The 27,199-nt window shown below is 37.5% G+C and overlaps 1 protein-coding gene across 1 annotated transcript in view; it reads right to left on the bottom strand.

Moving 5' to 3' along the window:
- LOC136876950 (ATP-binding cassette sub-family G member 5) overlaps positions 1-27,199 on the bottom strand; it is a 143,606-nt gene that overhangs the window by 85,189 nt on the left and 31,218 nt on the right. Inside the window, exons 4-6 of the mRNA XM_067150722.2 lie at positions 21,266-21,538; positions 13,506-13,755; positions 428-545 (exon numbers count right to left, since the gene is read on the bottom strand). Coding sequence (XP_067006823.1) covers positions 428-545; positions 13,506-13,755; positions 21,266-21,538 — 641 coding nt within the window. The remainder of the gene's footprint in view (positions 1-427; positions 546-13,505; positions 13,756-21,265; positions 21,539-27,199) is intronic.

The raw sequence follows: 27,199 nt of genomic DNA on the forward strand, positions 1-27,199 counted from the left end.
GAATCATAAAAAGGAGGCTTGAAAACCCACAGCTTGAATGACCTAATATTGCTGATTTGAAAAACAAAAGTAATGGCTTACAATGTCCTAAGCTCTTAAAACTTATTAACAATAATATTTAACTAGCTGACTATTATTGTTAGGTTTCTTCAGCTGCCATTCATCTCTGGTTGATGACATTACTGTAGCAATTACTAAAACTAATCCATCAACAGCAGATACAAAACAGCTGATTCAATATAATTCAAATGTCTTTTAATGCTGTTAATCACATTAGTTACAGTACTTCCTTGATAACAGTTCACAAACCTTCAAGTAGACACTATCATATCTCAAAGATATCTCTACAAGAAATCAGAAAATGACTAAATTTAAACAAAGGATATAAAAATTAAATAATTCTCAGAGTAGTGGTTATATAGATTACCTGCATGTCACTGTAAAACACCCACAGCAAGAGGTGGAAGACTGGATGGGCCAACAATCGCAGGATAAGCTGAGTGAGTCCCACTGTGCGGAGATTGAACATGGTTGCCAAGCTACGACTGTACGAATAAAATTGCAGTGAGCTTCTGAACACAATGAAGATCAAGGTTCATAATGTAACAATAGATCAGTTAAGAGTGACATTTTAATGGGAGAAAGAAAATATATTTAAAAGGCTATAAATTAATATCACAGTCAATCTGATGGTGCACGTTTACAATGTCAAATTGTGTCTATATACTTACTTTAGTAGTTATTATATGTCTTGCCTAATTATTGTATTTTGGCTGATGATAGTCACTCGTGACTGTAACTAGTACCACTAAGGCAGATGTAATGTAATATTTAGACAATTAAAAATGTATTGAATAGGTTGACCATTATAGTTAATTGTTTTTCTTGTAACTGTATTGTACTTCAAAGGAAACATGTAGTGTTAACTCAAGAGCGTACAAGCCAGTACTTTGGGAAGGTGTGGCATTCCAACTACTGACCTGACTGCCACACTGGAGTGAAACGCTGGTTTCCAAGATAGGGAAGACTGTGCAGTTTCAATTTTTAAAACAGATATTCTCAGTTGGCAAAAATCATATGAAGGTTCTTAATGGGAATTTAATATTTGAGTTATCTGTCTGCAGATGTTTTGTGATCATCATATTATTTATATATACTCTTCAAAAAGGAAATTTGATCATTTCTTTATGTGTTCATACCTCCATGATATGTATGGTCGGTAGATGCAGAGTGAGTCTCGGCCCATAAGTGGCCACTACTGGTCCGTGGTCCAACAGCTCTGCACTCTGACCAGCCAACCGAGCAGAGGAGGGGTGGCCACGGCTCTACCGTGGCTCTACGCCTCTGCATTCGGGAGAAGGGATAGGGCTGGACCTCACAGCTGGGCCCAACCGTCAGCTGTCCTGAGAATGGTTTTCCGTCCATTCTCCTGCACTAAGGCAAATGCCGGGACAGTTCCTAGTTCAGGCCACGGCCGCCAACCCCCTCACCTTCTCCGAGCATATCTTTCACCATAATAAACCTCCCGGCGTAAAGCTGGCGTCACCGTCTAAGAGGCCCACCTCCCCATTCAGGAGAGGAATGAAAACATATTAGTAGTAGTAGTGATATGTATACATACTGAAATGAAAACAGACATGCAATGAAAACAAATCTTCTTCTTTGTAACAATTAAGAATTGAAACGAAAAGCATTCTTTAACACTCAGTACACAGTGTCAATGCACAACTTGTCATAAACAAAGTGGTCTTTGGTCATACACAAAAAAGGCCACATGGTAATTCAGTGTCTTGATGAGAAAAAATGTCATCCCTCACATAAGTAACAGCTTCACAATGCCTTCTCATGCTTATGACAAGACACCACATGTTCAGTTGAGTCAATCTTCCAAAATGGCATCTTGAAGGGCCTGTAGCGTTTTGGGTGGTGGATTTCTTGCTGTGATGCATTGCTCCAGTTGGTCCCAGACTTGTTCAATTCTATTAAAGTTGGGATTTCTGGATGGCCACTCCATTTGGTGATGTTGCAGGGATCTCCAAACTATGTTGACATCATGCATTATCATGCATGAATACTGCATTTTCTCCAAGTTGCCTCATGTGAGGAATCACATGTGGCACTGAAATGAAATGTCGTATGGCTTTTAGTACCGGGATATCCCAGGACGGTTTCGGCTCGCCAGGTGCAGGTTTTTCTATTTGACTCCCGTAGGCGACCTGCACGTCGTGATGAGGATGAAATGATGATGAAGACAACACATACACCCAGCCCCCGTGCCTTAAGAATTAACCAATTAAGGTTAAAATCGGCCGGGAATCAAACCTGGGACCCTCTGAACCGAAGGCCAGTACGCTGACCGTTGAGCCAACGAGTTGTACACATGTGGCACTAAGATCTCATTAGTGTACCATTAAACAGTTAGTGATGTATTGTGAATGATCAGAAGATTAGTTGTGCGACTCGTTGGCTGAACAGTCAGCGTACTGGCCTTCGGTTCAGAGGGTCCTGGGTTCGATTCCAGGCCGGGTCGGGGATTTTAACCTTCATTGGTTAATTCCAATGGCCCGGGGGCTGGGTGTTTGTGCAGTCCCCAACATCCCTGCAAGTCACACACCACACATAACACTATCCTCCACCATAATTACACGCAGTTGCCTACACATGGCAGATGCCGCCCACCCTCATCGGAGGGTCTGCCTTACAAGGGCTGCATTCGGCTAGAAATAGCCACACGAAAACAACAACAAAAGAAGATTAGTTTTCATGTGAAGACTTATGCTGCCCACACCATAAAAGATCCAGCTCCATGAGCAACAGTATTTGTAGGAATAAATCACTCCCTACATATTCTCCAGACTTGTAGACAAGCATCTGAAATGGTATAACACAAAACTGAATTCATCTGATGTCAGTGTCTTACTTGCCAGAGTAGATGATCTCTAGCAAACTACAATCTCCTGCCATGATATCATCTGTCCAGTGCAGGTAATTGAGCAGATCACTGGCCTCTCAAAGCCTGTTTCTGACTGTTTGGTCACTAACTCATACTCTAGAGTTATTGCTTGTGCTGTAACTTGGTGGTTTCAGAGAGCTTGTAGGCCCACAAAATGATCCTGCCTTGCGGTTGTTCTCCTTTGATGGCTTGTGCCACGGCAACACTTCCAGTCTCCTGGAAACATTTTCACAGATACCAAATCATATTCTGAGCAACCCCTAGCATTCTGACAATGTACATCTGCAAGTAACCTTCTTGAAGCAGTGCAAGGCTTGTATAGAACAGGTTGCCCAGAAGAGGGCTTTCTGAGATCAGAAGGCTTTGGCTGCACTCGGTTATGATGTCACAATGAGACCTACCTTGCTATGGGATCACACCCACTGCCAGGCTCAATAAAAGTCTGTGCAGTAACATGCGAGTAGCATGTGAGTTTAATATATGCAAGTGACTTGTAGTTTTGCTTTTATAGTTTCATGGTGCTTTCTATGAGTTAGCGACCAGTCCTGTGGTGAATAGCTGCTTTCTTATTCCAGTATTATTCTGACTTTAATCTGACTTGACTTGATTTAACCCTCTTGGAGCCAAGAGCCGATCTGGTCGAACGCTCCCCATCAGCTGGAATATGCCAGAGCTCCGCCTCCACTCTACTACTGTAAAGTGCCAGGCCATTTTCAGTGGAAATACATGTATTTTAAAATTCGCGTATATCTACCGGTGTATAGCAAATACCGGCATGATATTTTCTACATATCGACTTCGTAGAATAAACAACTGGTTTTGGGTGATATAAAGAGTCAAAAACGTTTTATTGTTGATTTATAGTTGTCGATAAAGTTTATTCTTAGGAAGAGAAAAACATTTTCGCACTTTCTCTCTCAATATCTACTCTCTAAAAAAATAATTTTCGATACAAAAGAATATATGTAATTATATATAATGTATTTCTAAATAAAATTCTATAGAATAGCTAATTTGAACGAGAAAAATAAAAACATAAAAAGTAAAAATTCAAACATATGTCACTAGTAAAAACAAGACAATTTTTCTCACCGATAAAATTCGCGTATATATATCGAGGTATGGCAAATACTGACAAGAAATTTTTTACGTACGGACAACACAGTATTAAAGTAATTCTGAATTATTAAATAAGTAAAAAATAATAGTTGATATTATAGTTTTTGTTTTCAGAAAAAAATGTCTTGTTTTCGGTTGTAGTATATATTAGAAAAATAATTTTACAATACAACAGAATTTACAAAATCAAGAAATGTATGGCACTAAAGCCCTGATTTGCTTTGACCTACTAAGCGACCACTGCTCAGTTTGGTACCCGCAGTTTACAAGGTGAATCATGGTCAGTGAGACGGATCCTCTCAGTAATTATTCTTTGTTTTCCAGACCGGGGTCGCCCTCTCACTGTCAGATATCTCCTCAATTGCAATCACTTAGGGTCACTTAGATTGAGTGAACCTCAAACCAACCCTGAGGACCAGCGGAAAATTCTTGACCTGGGCGGGAATCGAACCCATGACCTCTGGGTGAGAGGAAGGCATGCTACACTTGGCCCGCGGAGACCAGAATTTAGGTAATGATAGAGGACTATATGTGACTATAAGGTTTAGCAGAGAGCAAATGAAAAGTAAATTGAAGTATGATATGGGCGGAGAATCAGACGGTGGGGCATGCTTAGGTTCAAGAAGTTCTTTGAAGTAGACAGGAGGTTGAGGAATGTTGTCGGGTTCAATGGGACCAATTTCCACAAAATGTACTCCAGAGACATCATCATCTTCATCATCATATTCGTTTTTACTAGTTTCATCTACCACCATATTCAGAGTAGCATTAGTGCCGTTAGAAACAATTAAACGTCTCTTCTTTAACAGCGGCGATTCCTCGGACGTTCCCGGTATAATTTCGTCGCTACTCTCTGAACTAAATTCAATATCACTATCCAATAAATCATCTGTGTTAACTTCGCATTGTTCCAAATACTGCATTAATTTATTGTCATCAATACCTGCTGAAAAAGTATCACGTGAACAACTTGCCATTTTCCTGTCACAAATCCACTCATTGCAAGGAGCAATCTCTTGCCTGACTGGTTAATGGCATTTGTAAACACAGGAAATGACTCTTGTGAAAGCTATAACACCCTCTTAGAACAGCCAAAGCAAGGTCAGGCACACAATAACGTGTAGCCCCTTTACTAAAGGTTGTAACAATAGTATGCACATCACTATAGGTTGCCTCAAAATTATATCATAGAATTTTAAGCCGGCCGATGTAATCAGCTCTGGCACAACTTCAGACTGGATTGTTAAAGGCCTGGCATGAGGTGTACAGTTGCTGTCTGCAAAAAAAAAAAAAAAAAAAAAAAGAGAGAGAGAGTGTGTGTGTGTGTGTGTGTGTGTGTAGTGGAGCAGGTACAGTAGGCTTCTGTTCCCCATGTTAAAATGGCCTGAGGAATCTCTGACAGTAACTCTAAAATGCCTTTGGGAGTATGACACCATTGTAATACAGTAGAAGTCCATTATAGAGAGTATGGCATATACTGAAACGCCTGTTATGACAGTTTACATGTCCATTGAAAATTCCTATATTAAACTGTGTACCGTAATACCCTTTAGTTACAATGAGAACCCTTTCACTGATTCATACATTTCTACATGTAATGGTGATTAAGCAATTCTCTTACAAGTTCATTGGATTTAGCAAGCTTTTTTTTTCCATAACTGACATTCACACTCCAGTGTTTATACTGAATACAGTCAATCATCATCCATATCAATTTCTCACTACATCCACTAGTGAAATCTCTTGCTGACATTGGAAGGTGCTGTTGAAGTTGATCAATAATACCCATCAACTTGTATAACAAACATTCAAGTTAAAACCAATGGGGGAGAACATGTTTCTGTAATAAGTGCATAAATAAAGTGGCCAATAGCAGTTGTTAGCTCTTTGAAGTGAACGATCACTTAATTTAAATACTACATACAGAAATCAAATAAGAATGTGATACTTCTCAAGATATGGCAATGTGCATCACCCGTTTCAGAGATTAGTTTGAATATTCTTACATCTGATTAAATTTCAGAACGACTTTTTTATGTAAATGTACAGCAAAAAAGTTTTCACGATACATGCATGCTTAAGTTAGTTTAGATGACACTAAAGAGTAAGAAAATTGAAACGTTTGCCATAGAAGCCTCTGGAGTGATATTACAATTTTTATAAATGAAATTGAACATGCGTGTTCACATAGTATCGGAATTACAAAATACCTAACGAGTAAGCCATAGTTTGGAAATCATCCGTTAAGATGTAAGTTCTGAAAAAACTGATTGTAGTTTCATACCAATTCCATTTTTGTATTTTTTCAGATTTTTACGAGAAATCAGATATAATGACAATCCGCTATAGAGAGTAAATTTTTTGCCGTTATGAATTCTCACCCTTAATGTAAGAGATTTCATTTTTTGTCCATATTGAGCTGAGATTACAATGATTAAACTTTTTAGGGTCCACCTATTCAATACAATAATAATGTTGTCTACATGTCCGACTCGTTGGCTGAATGGTCAGCGTACTGGCCTTCGGTTCAGAGGGTCCCGGGTTCGATTCCCGGCCGGGTCGGGGATTTTAATCGCTCCTGATTAATTCTTCTGGCTCGGGGACTGGGTGTATATGTCCGTCCCAACACTCTCCTCATCATATTCAGACAACACACTACACTACCAACCACCACAGAAACACGCAATAGTGCTTACATCCCTCCATAGAGGGTTGGCGTCAGGAAGGGCATCCGGCCGTAAAAACAGGACCAAATCCACATGTGCGACGCAGTTCGCACCCGCGACCCCACAGGTGTGGGAAAAGCGGCAGGACAAGAAGAAGAAGAAGAAGAATGTTGTCTACATGTAATTACAACATTCTAAATTTATTCAGGACTAGTTTCGACACATTTTTGCATCATCCTCAGCTGTACAAAGAACTTGGAAAACAGGCAATTATATAAATCTCATGATAAATATTAACCTATTTACATAAGATAAAAACCCTATGACATCTACATTAAAACAACAGCAACATATGATAAAACCTTTGAATTGTAATGTTTAACTATTCTTTCTTTTCCAGCAAGTTGAAAACTTGCGAGTCAAATATACTAGATATTGAGTAATGATCACGATGATTCATGTCCTTGTTGACATACTAGTATGTTGGATCAATCAATCAATCAATCAATCAATCAATCAATCAATCAATCAATCAATCAGAATTCAGGACAGGTGCCTGTGAGAAATCGGTCCGAGTCTCTGCAGGTAGAACAACCAAGGGAAGATGAGGATAAAAGAAATGTTTATAGGAATGGGAATTAGGGATTGGAATAACTTACCAAGGGAGATGTTTAATAAATTTCCAATTTCTTTGCAATCATTTAAGAAAAGGCTAGGAAAACAACAGATAGGGAATCTGCCACCTGGGCGACTGCCCTAAATGCATATCAGGATGGACGGACGGATGGATGGGAAAAGACAGGTGGAACAGGGACATGGGATGGAGAAAAGGGAGAAGGAAGTAGCTTCTGCAGCTGTCAGGAAATATAGGACTGACCAGGAGGGGAGGGGATCAAATGAAGTGGGTAGGGTTGAGACTCTGGTCATGGGGGATTCCATTGTTAGACATGTGGGGAATGTGTGCGGAGAAAAGGGAATCAGGGTAGAGTGTTATCCAGGAATTAGGTTACGGCAGATGTTGAGGGAAGTAGAAGAGAAGGAGAAAGGAAAGGAGAAGGTGGTAGTGTTTCACATTGGTACCAACAACATAAGGCAAGCTAATATAAGTACCAACATAGTTGGGGATATGCGAGATCTGGTAAATGCAGCAGGGTGAAGTTTAAGGAAGCAGAGATTGTTATGAGTGTAATACTGTGTTGAAGGGATACCTCGACTGGAAGGTGATTGGTGATTTAAATAAGACTATGGAGTGGGTATGTGGAAAACTGGGAGTGAGATTTCTAGATCCTAATGGGTGGTTAGGAGATAGGGATCAGTGTTCAGATGGCCTTCACTTAAACCGCAGTGGTACATATAAGGATATTTGTTTGGAAGGGTTATAGGGAGGTACATTCAGGGAAACGGGGTAGCATTGGGAGCAGTGATAATGGAACAGGGAACTGGAAATCAAGTAGGTATGACATAAAAATGTTAGTGCTGAACTGTAGAAGTAAAGAAAGATACAGAATTATACCCTCCAAGTGCTATAATCTCGCAGCGAGACGATTCGTAAAATTGGTATAACAATCGATTTGATTTGACGAATATTCTTGCTGCGAAATGAAATTCTCTACCTGGTAGGCCATGCAAGTTGGTCTTTGTTTGGGGAAGGAAAGCAGTAAGCGGCAATCTTGTCAGCTGTGAACTGGTCTTTGTTTACATCTACACAAACTGTCCAATTGCTTCGAGTGTTTGAAGATTGTTGTTTGCTGGCCAATATGTAATAATTGTGTGCCTGATTTACTCTATTTTAATTGGTTCATTTTTGTTTGGTGATTATTATAATATAAACATGAGTGAACTAAGTGGATCAAGTGCAATTAGAAAAGCATTGGAGGAGCTTGGGAGTGATGAAAGTGAAGATGACATTGGTAATATAGAAGATTTTCCTGATGATTTATCATTAGACGACTTTTCTTCTGGAAGTGGGGAAGAATATGACCCTAATTTAGATACCCATGACTACAGTGATGCGTCAAGTAGTGATCTCGACAATCCAAACATGCTAAACCTACCAGGCACATCTAGACCCACTGACCCACCACAACAGACTCTCTCCGAGTCTCTTTACCTGGTACTTTTTTATTATTTTCATTGGAGTTTCTATTATTATATATCATTGTGCTTGTAATGAAATTTGGCACATTTTGTATATCTTGGAATTTAATTTCAGATAATGTAGTGCTTGTGACCAACCTCAAAAATTGGAACGTCTTCTGAATTTTTTTTTAAAAAATATGACTAATCGTCCATTATATTTTTACTGGATACTTGTAAGTAAAACATCCTACTATTATCTTATTCTCTAATTCTTCCTGAACAAATTTATATATAATATGCCATATGTAGTTACAAATTTGTATTTATTATAATTTTTTTTAAATATATCTGCATGCTGCCTTAAGAATGCTTAGCACAAAGAGTGAAATGATCAGCACTTAGAGGGTTAAGTAATTTAGAGATATATATACTTACCAGATATTGTAATAGGAGTTGAGTCATGGCTGAGAAACGATATAATGAATGCAGAAATTTTCTCACGGAAATGGAGTGTGTATCGTAGAGATATGATAGGAATGGTAGGAGAGGGAGTATTCATTCTGATGAAAGAAGATTTAGTAAGCTACGAAAAAGTTAAAGATGGCAAACATGAAATTCTAGGTGTAAGGCTCATCTCTAAAGATAATAGGCAACTTGATGTCTTTGGAGTGTACAGACCAGGAAAGGGTAACGCTGATGCTGATTCAGAATTATTTGATAAGATAATCAGGTATGTGGGTAACGATAAGGAAAGGAACGTGATCATAGCGGGCGATCTCAATTTACCAAATGTCAACTGGGAAGGTAATGAAAATGACAGGAAGCATGACCAACAAATGGCAAATAAATGGAACCAACTAAAGGGAAGAATATTCTGGATGTGGTGCTGGTAAAACCAGATAAGCTCTATAGAGAAACCGAAGTAATAGATGGTATTAGTGATCACAAAGCTGTTTTTGTGGTAATTAAAAATAAATGTGAAAGAAAGGAAGATATTAAAATTAGGACTGTTAGACAGTAGGATATGGCTGATAAAACAGGCATGAGGGAGTTTTTAATAAGTAACTATGATCGGTGGAAAACAGTAAATAAAAATGTAAACAGACTCTGGGATGGGTTTAAAGCAATTGTTGAGGAATGTGAAAATAAATTTGTACGTTTAAAGGTGGTAAGGAATGGTAAAGATCCACTATATTATAACAGAGAAGTAAAGAGACTAAGAAGGAGGTACAGGTTGGAAAGAAATAGAGTTAGAAATGGTTGTGGAAGTAAGGAGAAATTGAAGGAACTTAGGAAATTGAATCTAGCAAAGAAGTCAGCTAAGGATAACATGATGGCAAGCATAATTGGCAGTCATACAAATTTTAGTGATAAATGGAAGGGTATGTATAGGTACTTTAAGGCAGAAACAGGTTCCAAGAAGGACATTCCAGGAATCATTAATGAACAAGGGAAGTGTGTATGTGAGGATCTTCTAAAGGCAGAAGTATTCAGTCAGCAGTATGTAAAGACTGTTGGTTACAAGGATAATGTCCAGATGGAGGAGGTGACTAATACTAAAGAAGTATTAAAATTTACCTATGACAACAATGACATTTACAGCAAGATACAAAAATTGAAAACTAGAAAAGCAGCTGAAATTGATAAGGTTTCGGGGGATATACTAAAGACAATGGGTTGGGATATAGTTCCATATCTGAAGTACTTATTTGATTATTGTTTGCATGAAGGAGCTATACCAAATGAATGGAGAGTTGCTATAGTAGCCCCAGTGTATAAAGGAAAGGGTGATAGACATAAAGCTGAAAATAACAGGCCAGTCAATTTGACATGCATTGCATGTAAGCTTTGGGAAAGCATTCTTTCTGATTATATTAGGCATGTTTGTGAAATTAATAACTGTTTTGATAGAAGGCAGTTTGGGTTTAGGAAAGGTTATTCCACTGAAGCTCAACTTGTAGGTTTCCTAACAGATATCTTGGCTTCAGGAGGTCAAATGGACTGTATCGCGATTGACGTATCTAAGGCATTTGATAGTGTAGAGCATGGGAGACTACTGGCAAAAATGAGTGCAACTGAACTTGACAAAAGAGTGACTGAATGGGTGGCTATATTTCTAGAAAATAGAACTCAGAGAATTAGAGTAGGCAAAGCTTTATCTGTCTGTAATAATTAAGAGGATAATTCTTCAAGGCAGTATTATTGGACCTTTATGTTATCTTATATATATCAATGATATGAGTATAGAAGTGGAATCAGAGATAAGAATTTTTGCAGATGATGTTATTCTGTACAGAGTAATAAATAAGTTACAAGATTGAGAGCAACTGCAAAATGACCTCGATTATGTTGTGTGATAGACAGTAGGCAATGTTATGATGATAAACAGGGTTAAAAGTCAGGTTGTGAGTTTGTTTCACAAATAGGAAAAGTCCTCTCAGTTTTAATGACTGTGTTGATGGGGTGAAATTTCCTTATGGGGATCAGTGTACCTAGGTGTTAATATAAGGAAAGATCTTCATTGAGGTAATATAAATAGGGTTGTAAATAAAGGGTACAGATCTCTGCACCTGGTTATGAGGGTATTTAGGGGTTGTAGTAAGGATGTAGAGGAGAGGGCATACAAGTCTCTGGTAAGACCCCAACTAGAGTATGGTTCCAGTGTATGGTATCTTCACCAGGATTACTTGATTCAAGAACTTTAAAAAAATCTAAAGAAAAGCAGCTCAATTTGTTCTGGGTGATTTCTGATAAAAGAGTAGCATTACAAAATTGTTGCAAAGTTTGGGCTTGGAAGACTTGGGAAAAAGGAGACGAGCTGCTCGACTAAGTGATATGTTGATATAGATGTTGATTCGCATAGGATACCTGTGTATAAAGGAAAGGGTGATAGACATAAAGGTGAAAATTACAGGCCAGTCAGTTTGACATGCATTGCATCTGCTAGGAATCCTACAAGTTGAGCTTCAGTGGAAAAACCTTTCGTAAACCCAAAGTGCCTTCTATCAAACCAGTTATTAATTTTGCAAACATGTCTAATATAATCAGAAAGAATGCTTTCCCAAAGCTTACATGCAATGCATGTCAAACTGACTTGCCTGTAATTTTCAGCTTTATGTCATCTCCCTTTGCTTTATACACAGGTTCCCTATGGGAATCAACATCTTTATCATCCGATGGTCAAGCAGGCATCAATTTTTTGGTAATGAGACAAAGTCTCTCATAGTGCATTGGCACTGCTGGTGGCTCCAAGTAACCTACGCAGTGGCCTCCACGGTATGCACTAGCCATGCCTCTTGGTGGGTGAGCTATGTACCAACTGATGAGCCCAACTTAGCACAGAGGGTGAAACGCTGGCAACCAGGAATGAGTTAGCTGGAAAATTTATAATGTCCAATAATGAACCATTTATATTGGTATTAAGTGGTATGTTCCGAGCTGTCAGTCGAGAGATGGTGTGGAATGAGATCAGTAGGTGAACAAGTTTGAGTGGTGTCTTTAAAAGTAGGAAAGATCACAATATAAAGATGAAGTTGGAATTCAAGAGGACAAATTGGGGCAAATATTCATTTATAGGAAGGGGAGTTAGGAATTGGAATAACTTACCAAGGGAGATGTTCAATAAATTTCCAATTTTTTTGCAATCATTTAAGAAAAGGCTAGGAAAACAACAGATAGGGAATCTGCCACCTGGGCAACTGCCCTAAATGCAGATCAGTAGTTATTGATTGATTGGTTATAGGCCTAATATCAATAGACTGATAAACTGCCTTACATCAATCCTGAGAACTTCCGAGAATAGAGCGGACTTCATAATTCTCTTCCAGTGGCTAGTATGGAATTAGAATATTTTGCCCTTATATTTGATCTTTTTTTTTTTTAAGTAACTGATGCTCAAACCAATAGATAATCATGTATTTGTACAAAATCTATCACTATCTCGTCTTCAATAACCAACGAGTAGTAGAAATTTTACATTAAGCTCAACAGTGCACATACTTTTCATTATTAGAAATTGTGTTTGGTAAAATAATTTAAGTACAGAAATACCTATATTTTATGTGTGTGGGTTTTTTAGAGAGTGACATGATAGCATATGGTTGTTGGCTCCCCAATGTATATACTTCTAGCAAGTTTAATTTTTGTACAATAGAATTTTGTATAAATGTCCTTTCAAACAAACAGCTGGCTGAAAGAAATTCACTATCTGATCAAAAGTATCTGCACACTGCTCTATACATGCACACTAGAGCCTAGATACTGTTGCTGAACAGAGCAGGTGAGGGCTCGATGTTGTTCAGTGAAGCTAGGAAGCTTAGTGACTTCAAACGTGGAATTATTATTGGTTGCCACATCAGTGCAATCAGTCAGAGCAATTTCTGCCTTCTCACATTTCCCGAGTTGATAGTCAGGGACGTGATTATGGGAAAGGACAATCACAACAAAGTCACGGGCAGGTAGGCCACATAATATTCATTTAAAGATGGATGGGAGAGGGGTAAATGCCAAAAATGAAAGTCAATACCAGTCAAATTCATATTGGGTTATCAGAAAATTTCTAACATGAAAGTTAAAAATCTTCTAATTATAAAATCTTAAGTAATAAGTAGGCCACAAATAACTTATTTCCCTATTTTATTAACATCTTCAATGGTTAAGGAAGCCTGTATAAGGTAAATATTACTAACGTGTACAGTGTGAGAGCCACATGAAGAGCTCCTGGGCGTCCAAAAGCTGAGAGAGGCACCTTGTTAGAGCCTAAAGCACCACCAGCATGCAAGGGGTCTGGTGTCTCCACAACCACTCCTCCCGGAATTGTTGTGGATGACTTGCGAAATGGCCCTCCTTCAAGTTTAAATTTTTCCACCAAAGCAGCAATTTGGTGGTTGGATTCGATGAAGCGTTCTCTGGAGCGGCGATCAACTGTTGATAGACATACTGGAAACATATAAAAATAACACATTAACAGCATTCCTGAGGAAGATCAAATATGTTACATAACATTGGTCAACAAATGAAAATAATGTTGATTTTAGTCTATAATTTTCAAAACCATATATTTTATGCTAAATATAGAAATGTCATCAGTTTTTTCCATCTACAAATTGTCCAGCTCCTTAGCTGCATGGCCAGAGAACCCTGGGTTTGGTTCTCAACCAGGTTGGGGACTTTATTCTTAAACAGTTAATTCTCTTGGCTTGGGGACTGGATGTTTATGCTGTCCCAACATCCCTGGAAGCCATTCACCAATGACATTGACTACTACTATTATTATTCTATCCTCCACTGACAAAGTTGGCAGTCAAAAATATTCTTTTATATGCACTTAATCCACGCGTTCTTACAAGATTATTACCTTCTTCTTTGCATGAAATACTGTGTTCTGCTCTGATCATCTGGCAACCTAATTCCAGGACTAGACTCGACTGATGTACACAATTTGTTTATCATTCCCAGTGATCCTTCAAATATTCTTTAATCTGTGAAAATCATGTAAGAAAGCTGGCGGGAATGAAATATATATAAGTATAGGAAACAGAAGGAGAGCAGCAACTTACCTTGTAAGAACGCATGGATTAAGTGCATATAAAAGAATATTTTTGACTGCCAACTTTGCCTACTTTTAAAGACACCACTCAAACTTATTCGTCTACTGATGTCCTCCCACGCCATCTCTCCACTGACAGCTCGGAACATACCACTTATTGGAAATTCTAAGTTCCCATGGAGGGAATTAGATTCTTTTCCACCAATAGAGCATATCAAAAATCAGATCAAAAATTAGATGGATGGCTTTTCTGGCGTTTGCTCTATTAACCAGCGTTTCGTCTTAGGTCTGACACTAGACTCTTCAGAGTGGGATGTGTCAGACCCTACCCACTGACGCTGGGGTGTATGCAGGTGAACTTATCAGAAGCTTATTTATGAAGCACAGTCTGATAACTGCATACGGGAGATAAAACTCCACAATGGAATTAATGCCCGCCTAGCAATTCCAATTGGAAATTCTAAGTTCCCATGGAGGGAATTAGATTCTTTTCCACCAATAGAGCATATCAAAAATCAGATCAAAAATTAGATGGATGGCTTTTCCGGCGTTTTTGATCTGATTTTTGATATGCTCTATTGGTGGAAAAGAATCTAATTCCCTCCATGGGAACTTAGAATTTCCAATTGGAATTGCTAGGCGGGCATTAATTCCATTGTGGAGTTTTATCTCCCGTATGCAGTTATCAGACTGTGCTTCATAAATAAGCTTCTGATAAGTTCACCTGCATACACCCCAGCGTCAGTGGGTAGGGTCTGACACATCCCACTCTGAAGAGTCTAGTGTCAGACCTAAGACGAAACGCTGGTTAATAGAGCAAACGCCGGAAAAGCCATCCATCTAATTTTTGATCTGATTTTTGATATGCTCTATTGGTGGAAAAGAATCTAATTCCCTCCATGGGAACTTAGAATTTCCAATTGGAATTGCTAGGCGGGCATTAATTCCATTGTGGAGTTTTATCTCCCGTATGCAGTTATCAGACTGTGCTTCATAAATAAGCTTCTGATAAGTTCACCTGCATACACCCCAGCGTCAGTGGGTAGGGTCTGACACATCCCACTCTGAAGAGTCTAGTGTCAGACCTAAGACGAAACGCTGGTTAATAGAGCAAACGCCGGTAAAGCCATCCACATACCACTTAATCGAGCAGCTCGTCTCCTTTCTCCCGTCTTCCCAGCCCAAACTTTGCAACATTTTTGTAACGCTACTCTTTTGTCAGAAATCAAAAGCGGGGAAAGAAAAATAAAACAAGGAGAAGAGTTAAGAGGACCTTTTCCTGATAAAAAGGTGCAGGTTTGATGCTGGACCAATTTAAATTCCAGATTTTGAAACCGAATCTACACTGTCAAAAATGTTGTGGGAGGAGAAAATATCAGAATATCTTAACGTTGCAAATAAATGATTATGTCTGTATTTATAATATGATCATGACCACCTCTGTAATATAATGGTTAGCACCACTAGTTTCCCTTCGTCGGGGGCCCGGGCTTGATTCCCGATACATGAGGCTACCTGCAGCTCATGTTCATTAGGGGTTGCTTGAAAAGAGTTGCACCACCTCGGGGCGAGGACAGAACTTTACGTATGTAAAATGCGGAATATCTGTGAACTATTGATATTGTGTAATGGAGGCTTATTTCTGTAATTGTATTTGTCTACTGCCTTTTTTAATCCATTTCGTGAGGTTGTGATAAAACACTACAAAATGTCACATTGTGGTCTGTAGTACAATACAGTATGTTGTTGTTATTATTATTATTATTATTATTATTATTATTATTATTATTATTATTATTAATAATTTATTTTTCAAACTTTTGTGGAATAATATGCAAGCAATTGTATTCTTCTTCTTCTTCTTCTTCTTCTTCTTCTTCTTCTTCTTCTTCTTCTTCTTCTTCTTCTTCTTCTTCTTCTTCTTCTTCTTCTTCTTCTTCTTGCTATCATTAAGACCAAATACAGTAGAGACAATACGTGACACTGAGCGAAATATCAAGGGACAGCTATTGGAGCTCTCTCTAGCGAGTAGACCTGAAAACTACTAATTCTGTCATAAGAGCAAGTGTATTTCTGTGTGAAGTTTTTTGTGTTATTTATGCGTTTTCAGTGAGTTGACATAATTAAATAGTAGCGTGTGTCATTCCTTGATATCTCCTGCGCGGTCGTTCTTCAGGTTCCCTCGTAACAAGAAAATATAAGTAATATTGTGTTTGCATATATATTCTTCCAGTGACAGAGATTTTTTTAGTACTTCATAATCTTCTGACCTGCTCAACCCATATTTTAACTGGCGTAAAATGTAATACGCATATTTTATTGTATAGTGCAGCAGTTAACCTTCAATACCGATGTGGTGTTGTAGGTGTGATCTGTGAGTTTTGAAATGTCACAGAAGTGATTTGGATAAGGTGTACAAGAAAGAAGGGACGTTACACTTATATACGAATTATAAGATCTGTTCAGATAATTTCCAGGCCAGTGACTTTAAAAATCCTCGACTATACAGCCAAGGGTATGTTACATTTTTACTCTAATTGTACGTAAATATTCCTCAAAGCATCACTATCGACAACATTTTCATACTTTTCTTTCTTTTATCCCTCTTCTCAGATTAAAGCCAGGATTTTATAGATTTTCTTTTTGTTAGTGGGCTTCAGGTGAAGAGGAAAATTGTCCAGCTATTAAATGTTAATTCATTGCATCAAATGTGTAAGGAATGTGCCGATATTTTTATTGACAAGTGTCTTAATGTGATGATACAATGTTTTTAAATGAGAAAAAAAGACAAATCCAACCGTAAGAGTTCAGGCAGGAGTGCTAAAGCTGAAAAAGTAATGCATAAATGAAAGATCAAGCCATTTCGCAGCAGTCCATTTCGCATCTTGTTTATATGACTAATTTCAGTCTTTGAATAATAACCTTTTAAATAATTCTTCATTCATTTATCCAGAATTGCTTTAGCAACTTCAAAGTTAATATCTTAATAACACTTTCTTTCTAGACGTAATTTATTTATCCATTTCCGTGTATATATTTCCATTGATATTTGAATTTAGCACGATTTTTTCAGGTCAAGTCACTAGGAGCGCCACCATCGAATTGTCTCCTATTTTAGCAAGGCTAAATCCGTAAGTGTCACGCATTGTCTCTACTGTATTTGTTAAGACTATGTTAATAGAATACAATGTATCTGTTGTGATGTGTGTGCTTAAGATGGCCTATTGTAACTGCCTTTGAAATTTAACATTGCTATAATAATTTGTTTGTAATTGTTAACCCATTACATTTGATAAATTGTTATGTATTAAATAAATGTACAAATCCTGAATCACTTCTTGCGATTTACTGCTACGATCCACCGTCTTTAAATTAATTTCGTGAGGTCGTGAAGGAAAGCTCTGTATTACAGTATCTATTAATGCAGCCAACACAAGCACATCATTCTGTTGGAACGTTGTGACAATAAAAAATAATCATCTTAAGACAACACTGTAAAATAATTGAATAAATGCATGTAAACATCACACATATTCCAGCTTTTTATGGTGAACTGTTGATGAAGATACCTCTAAGTAGTTCTCGCAGTATCAACCCGCAGCAGCAGTGCTATACGCACGGAGCCTATAGGGCATACCAAAACATGTTGCTAATACAAATATTAATACTTTATTAATGGTAAAACCATTTTACACAACAAATAAACAAAACACACTAAAAAGAAAGTTCAGTGGAGTATAAGTAGAAAAATATGTACAGATATATACACAGGTCATATTACAAGTAAGCACAGGAAAGTAATAGTCAGTTCTGGAGATTATGTAAGTGATATCTAAATTTTGACAATGAGCCGTTAAATATATCAATATCCACTTTTTTTTTTAGAGATCTTGACATTCGTTCCATTGTCCTATTGAATGCATAGTTACTTCTATGCCGATTTATAGACAATGTATTCTTGAACCTCGTGCGTCTGTCTGGTACAGACAAGAAGTTGTGGACAATTCACCAAGGAAGGAAGCAGTTTAAAAATGAAGAGTGTATCCAAGAATTCATGGCATTGTGACAGACTATGCAGATAAAGACTGTTGTAGGGCTGTATAATCAACATTTTCATATGAGAATCCTGCTCTAACTGAATATAAATGAAGAAATTTATGTTGTATGAATCTAACTATGGATAGAGGTCTGCTGAGAAGGGTTCCATACAGGTGTACAGTATTCTAGTATAGGGCATACCATAGATACATACAGCAGTTGATAGATAGCTAAGTTTGAAAATTCTCTGTAATATCTAGTAATGCAACCCAATCTTTGTAATGATTTCTTACAAATATTTTCAATATGTTCATTAAATGATAGGTTATAACTGAATAAAACACCAAGGTCATTAACTTGTGAAACAGGAGTTAGAATGTTGTTACTAAATTTATACTGAAATGATATATATTCTTGTTTTTAAAAAATGATATTATTTTTACATTTTTCCCGATTAAGTTTTAACCCATTTCAAATACAGTACTTTTCCAGATGATGTAGATCTTCTTGAAGTTTTAAATTATCAAGTGGACAATTAATTTGCATAAAAATGTTTGCATGATCAGCAAACAAAAGCAATTCAGAATTCTTAAATATACTAATATTGTTCCCTATTATTTGACCAGTGGAACAAAGAGCATTCAAATGTCATTGAATTTTGTTACCTAAATAACCTATAAACTGAAGACTTGATGCTCGGCAAGAAGGTAACAGTTATAAAGAAATTCCATAGTATGTTGTGAGAATCGTTATGCGTGGTTGGTAGTCAATAGATAAACATTATCAGTCTATATAAAATTATTGATTCGCGAGTGTAATATTAAACACAATACTCTTGACTGTCTTCAAACAGGAACTAAGGCTAGTCTCTCAGACATATAAACACATAGTACCCATTGTATGAGACTTTACGGATGTGACTGAGCAAACTCACAGTTGTGTGTGGCGCAGCAGGTTGAATCAGAGCGTGCAGTCTACTCTACACATGTGCATCGTTGTGCCACTAGCACTAAGCTTGGTTGAATGTTGGATGCAGTGTTGCTATTTCGTATTAAAGAACTTGTAAACATTTGAGAAAATGATTCAGAATCTGCATTGTATGTCTCTGAAGAAATCACATGAAGGGCTCTGATCTCAGAGCAGGAACAGTTTTATAAATAAAAGAGTAGAGGTCTCGTAATCCCTCTCCAGAAAGCTGCGGAAGGAACTGTTAAAGCTTTCTGTAGAAGTGAGAGGACTGTGTGTAATATTGTCAGACAGTGTGAAAAAGCTGCAGAAAATGGAACTGTGATTCATACCCCAGGTAAAATTTGTCCTCAGAAGAAGACAGGACTTGAAATTTTACGGTTTGTAAATAAATCGCCACTTTACATAAACAATGGTGTGAAAAAAAAATACAATTTTCAGAAGGGAAACATTCTGGAGATATATGAAGTGCGGGGCTTAAACTTAAAGGTGTAAAATTGTCAGACATATATTGATGGAGTGTAGTGATATTGTTGCATGATGCGCAGCATTTCTCCAAGCATTGAGACAGAATAAAAATTGACCTAAAAATCCTGTCATATATAGAATAAAATGAGGCATGGGTTCATACTCATTATACAGTAAAGAACTATGGTAGCACGAAGAAGTATCAGGGGTTTCAGTGAACCAAAATGCAGGACAAAGAGCTATTGTGGTTCATGCATGTGGTGAGATGAGGTTCATTCAAGGTGACTTACGATTCAAAGTCACAATCACAGGATTACCATTATAAAATGAACAGCACAAATTACACAAAGTGGGTGCAGGAGCAACCTTCCACCTGGCTGCATTGTAGTCCTTGAAAATGCATTGTATCATACCATTCAGAAAACAAGCTTCCTACACATGCTGCTCGCAAGATATTTTAGTGTCCTGGTTGAAGGACAACAAAATTTCTGTGAGACTGACGACATGACCAAGAGCGAGTTGGTGGAACTTATAAAAGCAAATAAATCAGAACCTGCGTACATGGCAGACAGGATTTTGTTTACTGTTCTGAGATTATCTCGCTATCACTGTAATCTAAATCCAATCAAACTCATTTAGAACTTAGTGGGAGAAAAAACAGCCACAAACAATGTCTCTAATCTCTCATTGTTGGCTTTGAAACAGTGATAAGTGACCAAAGAAGATTGGATGAAAAAATGTAAAGATATAAGGAAAGAATACTGGCACTATAACATATCACTGGAACAGGAGATTGAAAGAATAGTGATAAATATTGGTTTGGAAAGTAGTGATGAAAGTGACCCAATATTATCATAGCCAGGAGTCAGATGATAGCTTGACTGATACAGCAGGGGAGACAACTGATACGGCTGATGAAATGACCAACTTCAGATGCCACTCAATAATGAATTATAGTAAAATATGTACAAGCCATTTAATTTGATTTAAATTAGTTTCATTTACTTTAAAATAGAAGGCTTCTTATTATACAGATATGTACACTGATGAATGTTTGCCAGGTGTCAATAATGCTGCAATATGGAAAGTACCTCTCTCCCTGCTAATCCCCTGGCACGTTCCTATATACCTGCTAGTCCCCTAGCATCCTGCTGTTTATCAGTAAACAGACACCAGTGCGCACACACATTAATGGCAAAGACTTGTTTAATGGGATATTTATTTTTTTATTTATTTTTTTATTTATTTATTTATTTATTTATTTATTTATTTATTTATTTATTTATTTATTTTGAGATCACATTTTCATTTGTATTGAATTATATTGTTTTGTGCCAATATAAATCAGTATTTTCAATTTATCAAACAATTTCACTTCATGCAATTTTTTAAGCTTTTGTCACGTGAGGTATAATGATCTAGACTTACAGTAATACATTAAGGGATTTTCCAGCTCTGGACATGGAAAGCCGATGGTGCGGAAGTAGTCGAGCATGAGTCGAGTGCTGCCAGTGTATACCACATCACCCAGACACAGGTATGTCACACGGTCCAGGAATGGGAACACATCAGAACGAGGCTTTTCCATTGTCAGAATAACAGCCCGGCCGTACTTGCGTGCATGATTTGATAAGATGGAAACCACTAAGTATGTGTTGAGTGGATCCAGGTCCCATGTAGGCTCATCCAGCAATAACACAACTGTGAATGACAAGATAATTGAAGGTATTTATAACAATAATAATGTGTATTTTGTACATGAAATATGAAACCTGAGGTAGTTTTAAACATTTGAACTACAGAATAAACTGTTATATATATTATTTGTAAACTAAATTTATCAGTTAACAGTCTGATGTTTGAATGCAGATTTCATTTACTGAGAGCAACTATCTCCAGTGAAGATTTTTCTTAGTCCTCATGCTCACCAGGATGTTACCTTGAGTAAAATACCTTTCATCTTAGTAACTTTTGCTGGCCACACAATCTAGGAGTAGCATACCTGCCTCTCCCCCAGAAGCCCGAGGTTTGATTCCTGGCCAGGTCAGGGAATTTTACCTGGATCTGAGGGCTGGTTTGAGGTCTAATCAGCCTATGTGATTATAATTGAGGAGCTATCTTCTGACTGTGAAATGGTGACTCCAGTCTAGAAAGCCAAGAATAATAGCCAAGAGGATTCATTGCAGTGACCATGCATCACATAATCTGCACCTGTTCAGCTGAGCAGCAGTCACTTGGTAAGCCAAGGCCAATGGGGGTAGTAACTTTGCATTGGTGACAAATGCACCCATACACACAGAGGACCTAAGATACATTTATGGATCACAATGAAACAGATGGCCCTAAACCTCCTCCTTTCCCCCAAGCCATATCAGAATCTGTTATGTAAACACAGCCTTTTTAAGATTCTATACAGATGATGATCTTGACTGTTTTTGTGAAGCACCTAATAGTCTAAATGGTTAATGCATAGGGCTACTGCTCATGAAGTGTTAAGTCCAGCAATTTTTTCCCCTCATCTAGTATAATTTGTGAAATAGTTTGTCACAGTACATGACGTCATATTTCTAGTGTGTGGAATGGCAAACAAAAGGTCTATAGAGTTGTGTAAGTGAATCGACCATTCTTTGTTAACCAAGGCTGAAGTTTTAACCTACACTCCACTTCCCTTGCAGTTCAGACAACACATTCTTCTATCATGCCTCATCACAGGAGACAGCTTTGAGAAGAAGACATAATTCTACTATCTCTAGACCATACTAGAGAATCCAGTACTAAGTCATTTGAGAATTGGGCATATTTTAACACCATTCCATGATGATGAGCCAGTTAATTCATCACAGCAAACCCCATTCCAAACCTAAATGTACTGCAGTTTGAGACACACTATTGATACTGCATTGCTTGTTCCATCCATCGGTTCAATGCCACCTTTAGGATGCTGGATTTAAACATAGAAGTGCAGACATGAAGGACAGATTGGCTCTCTGACAAACATTGACTAATGACTAGAATTTACCAATGACAATATTGATCCTAAACAGTGCTTTCTTAAATCAATGTCTGCTACACATGGCCACTGTGTATCTGTTTTGTTCCTAGTAAACCAGAGTCTTCTAATAAAGCTCATAAAGCCTGTAGCTTGTATTTATATGCTCTGGATTCTTCCAATGGATTTAGAATACTTTACAGGATACATGTTCCACTAGAGGTGGCTTATTATCTTAGGTGATTTAATGATTAAAAAGTTGAAAGCTAAGAAAAATTGTTTAAAAAATCATTAGTTTTTACTAAACAAATGTTATTCCACTTGAGTAACTTTTAATACTTTGATTTTTAACCTTTAACTATGTTATGTTTTGCTTGAAGGACAACCATCCATATTTTCACCTTAACCAACAGGTTTGATTCATTGTTACTTACACAAATTATTCTAAATCCATTGTAGTGGCAAGAATGACCTGCCTGCTGCGTCTGCTCAGTATTCATAAAAGAGCAAGATGGTACATTAAAATGTACAAGTCCCAATTAAGATGGCCAGCAATTGCAACTTTTATAGTATCAGATCTTCTTAACACATTCACTCCAAGTTCCCTCTGTGGGTATTTAATCATATAGCCTACTGAATTTTAGATGCCACCCTAACTCGCTAGGTAATATGTAACACATAGCTTTAACTTAGTATCGCTCCTATACTAAGCAAAGTCATCTCCGTACAGGCCATGAAAGCCCTTGGAGGGGTGGAAGGTAAAGGCTTCCACTATCCGTAACCTCGGCACTTAATGGGGTAGAGTGGTTAACTCTACGCCTGGGCGCCTTTCCTCCCAGGCATTAACCTGGTACTCATTTTTGGTGTTTGCTGAGTGAACCTCAGGATCATATGCACCTCCGGAAGTGGAAATCTCGTTTCTAAAATTTTTCGACTTCCTGACGGGGAATTGAACCCACGTCCTTACGGGTGAACCGAGCATGCCTTTACCGCCTCAGCCAGGCAGCCCTTCGCTCCTGTACTATAAACCCTAAAAATCTGAAAATGTATACATACCTTCACAAGGTGATCTAGTAAAATTTTTACTTGACATGACTATTCATTTTATCACTTAGCGCCACTTGAATTCTAATAAGAAACAATGTTAGGTTCAGTGGTCCACCCAATCAATACACCTCACTATATAAGTGAAAATTATTTAATATAAAACTTATTAAACATATCCTGGAACATGTTTCATCTCTTTTGAGACTTCATCAGCCACAACGTCTCACAGTAGATTACAAAGCTCATTGTTGCTGTCTAGTAATTGAAAAAAAAATGGAGAACCCATGTCCTTTAAGAATTATTTGAGAATACACTAAAGATAAAATATATATATTATTTACACAAAATAGTCCTCACAAAAAAAAATTATCTTCATTGTTAAAATTTGAAACATTTCTTGAAACATGATATGCCAGCCATAATGTCTCGTAACTGAATACAGTGCTCATTGTTGCTGTCTAGTAATTTAAAAACAGAAGAACCCATGTCCTTTATGGACTGTTGAGAATAACTAAAGACAAATATAGATACACACTATTCACAATAAAAATAGTTCAACACTTCTTGCAAAAAAATCTTTCTTCAGTGTTAAATTTTGAATGACCTTTCTTGATAATATTACGTGCAGTGTTGGTAGCTGGTAGTTTCAGTGTGCTGACTGAGGGAGATTGAAATTCTGGCTTCAGAACAGGAATGGGACCAAATCCACATCAGAATATTTAAAAGCTTTAACTCATATGGAAAATTTCTTTCAAAAAATAAGCTATATCTGGTAGAAGGAATCTGAAGCTTTTGAGATAGCCTGTCGTATGGCAAAGATCAGTGCTGCATGACCACCATATTGATGACTTAATTCTTAAGAATATTCCTTTTTTTTTTTTTTTTTTTTTTTTAAGGCAAGGTCTGGAAATTAAGATATAAAAATTAATGGGTTTAAAACCCTCGGAAATTTAAGAACTGAGTTTCCATCAGGAATGCCTGATGTAAAAGCTTACCATCAAATTTGGTGAACTCCCTATAGCTGGTTAACAACAGAGCCTCTCTCTGACTTGCTTCTCGTCACGCTACGTGTTATCATTATGTTTCCTCTCGCCCAGTGGAACTTGGTTAGGGGCGGTAGGGGAAAGCAATGCTATTAGTAGGGGAAGGGGAATAGCTCAGCTTATAGGTAGAGCGGGAGGTTGTGATTTTGTTTTAGAGGAGGTGACTTCAAGTTATTAATTTTTCGTGATGATAAAAGCGATGGTATCTGTTCATATGATGGATTTTTGTTCTCTTGTATGTCATTCAGATTCCTGGTCACCAATATATTGAAATAAATAGAGACTTGACCATTTTAAAAAAGTGAGTAAAGGGAACCTGATGAGCAATTACAAAAATATTTATATAGGTTTGGACCAGAATATCAATGCAAGCAAAAATTTGAATGACATACAAGAGAACAAAAATCCGTTATATGAACAGATACCATCGCTTTTATCATCACGAAAAATTAATATCTTGAAGTCACCTCCTCTAAAACAAACATCCCACCCTCCCGCTCTACCTATAGGCTGAGCTATTTCCCCTTCCCCTACTAATAGCACTGCTCCCCCCTACCGCCCCTAACCAAGTTCCACGGGGCGAGAGGAAACATAATTATAACATGTAGCGTGGCGAGAAGCAAGTCAGAGAGAGGCTCTGTTGTGAACCAGCTATAGGGAGTTTCACCAAATTTGACGGTAAGCTTTTACATCAGGCGTTCCTGATGGAAACTCAGTTCTTAAATTTCTGAGGGTTTTAAACCCATTAATTTTTATATCTCTTTCTTTCCAGACCTTGTCTTAAAAAAAAAGGAATATCTTAAGAATTGCCAGTGCTGATCTTTGTCATACGACAGGCTATCTCAGAAGCTTCAGATTCCTTCTACCAGATATAACTTATTATTTGAAAGAAATTTTCCATATGAGTTAAAGCTTTTAAATATTCTGATGTGGATTTGGTCCCATTCCTATTCTGAAGCCAGAATTTCAATCTCCCTCAGTCAGCACACTGAAACTACCAGCTACCAACACTGCATGTAATATTATCAAGAAAGGTCATTCAAAATTTAATACTGAAGAAAGATTTTTTTGCAAGAAGTGTTGAACTATTTTTATTGTAAATAGTGTGTACCTACATTTGCCTTTAGTTATTCTCAACAGTTCATAAAGGACATGGGTTCTCCCGTTTTTAAATTATGAGGCAGCAACAATGAGCATTGTATTCAGTTACGAGTGTTATGGCTGACATGTCATGTTTCAAGAAATGTTCCAAATTTTAACATTGAAGGTAAAATTTTTTGCAAGAAGTGAGGACTATTTTGTGTAAATAATATGTATATTTTATCTTTAGTGTATTCTCAAATAGTTCTTAATGGACATGGGTTCTTCCATTTTTTCAAATTATTAGACAGCAACAATGAGCTATGTAATCTACTACGAGACGTTATGGCTGATGAAGTCTCAAATGAGACGAAACATGTTCCAGGATATGTTTAATATGTTTTTAATTAAATAATTTTCACTTGTATAATTAGGGAAACCTTTCTGGGCAGTAATAAAGAATCTTAGGAAGGGAGGGAAAAAGGAAATGAACAGTGTTTTGAGTAATTCAGATGAACTCATAATAGATCCCAGGGAATCACTGGAGAGGTGGAGGGAATATTTTGAACAACTTCTCAATGTAAAAGGAAATCATCATGGTGGTGTTGCAAACAGCCAAGCTCATGGGGAGGAGGAAAATGATGTTTGTGAAATTATGCTTGAGGAAGTGGAAGGATAGTAAATAAACTCCACTGTCATAAGGCAGCAGGAATAGATGAAATTAGACCTGAAATGGTGAAGTATAGTGGGAAGGCAGGGATGAAATGGCTTCATAGAGTAGTCAAATTAGCGTGGAGTGTTGGTAAGGTACTTTCAGATTGGACAAAAGCAGTAATTGCACCTATCTATAAACAAGGGAACAGGAAGGACTGCAACAACTATCGAGGTATCTCATTGATTAGTATACCAGGCAAAGTATTCACTGGCATCCTGGAAGAGAGGGTGCGATCAGTCGTTGAGAGGAAGTTGGATGAAAACCAGTGTGGTTTCAGACCACAGAGAGGCTGTCAGGATCAGATTTTCAGTATGCGCCAGGTAATTGAAAAATGCTACGAGAGGAATAGGCAGTTGTGTTTATGTTTCGTAGATCTAGAGAAAGCATATGACAGGGTACCGAGGGAAAAGATGTTCGCTATACTGGGGGACTATGGAATTAAAGGTAGATTATTAAAATCAATCAAAGGCATTTATGTTGACAATTGG

The sequence above is a fragment of the Anabrus simplex genome, chromosome 1 (genome assembly GCF_040414725.1).
Source record: "Anabrus simplex isolate iqAnaSimp1 chromosome 1, ASM4041472v1, whole genome shotgun sequence".
Classification (NCBI taxonomy): domain Eukaryota; kingdom Metazoa; phylum Arthropoda; class Insecta; order Orthoptera; family Tettigoniidae; genus Anabrus; species Anabrus simplex.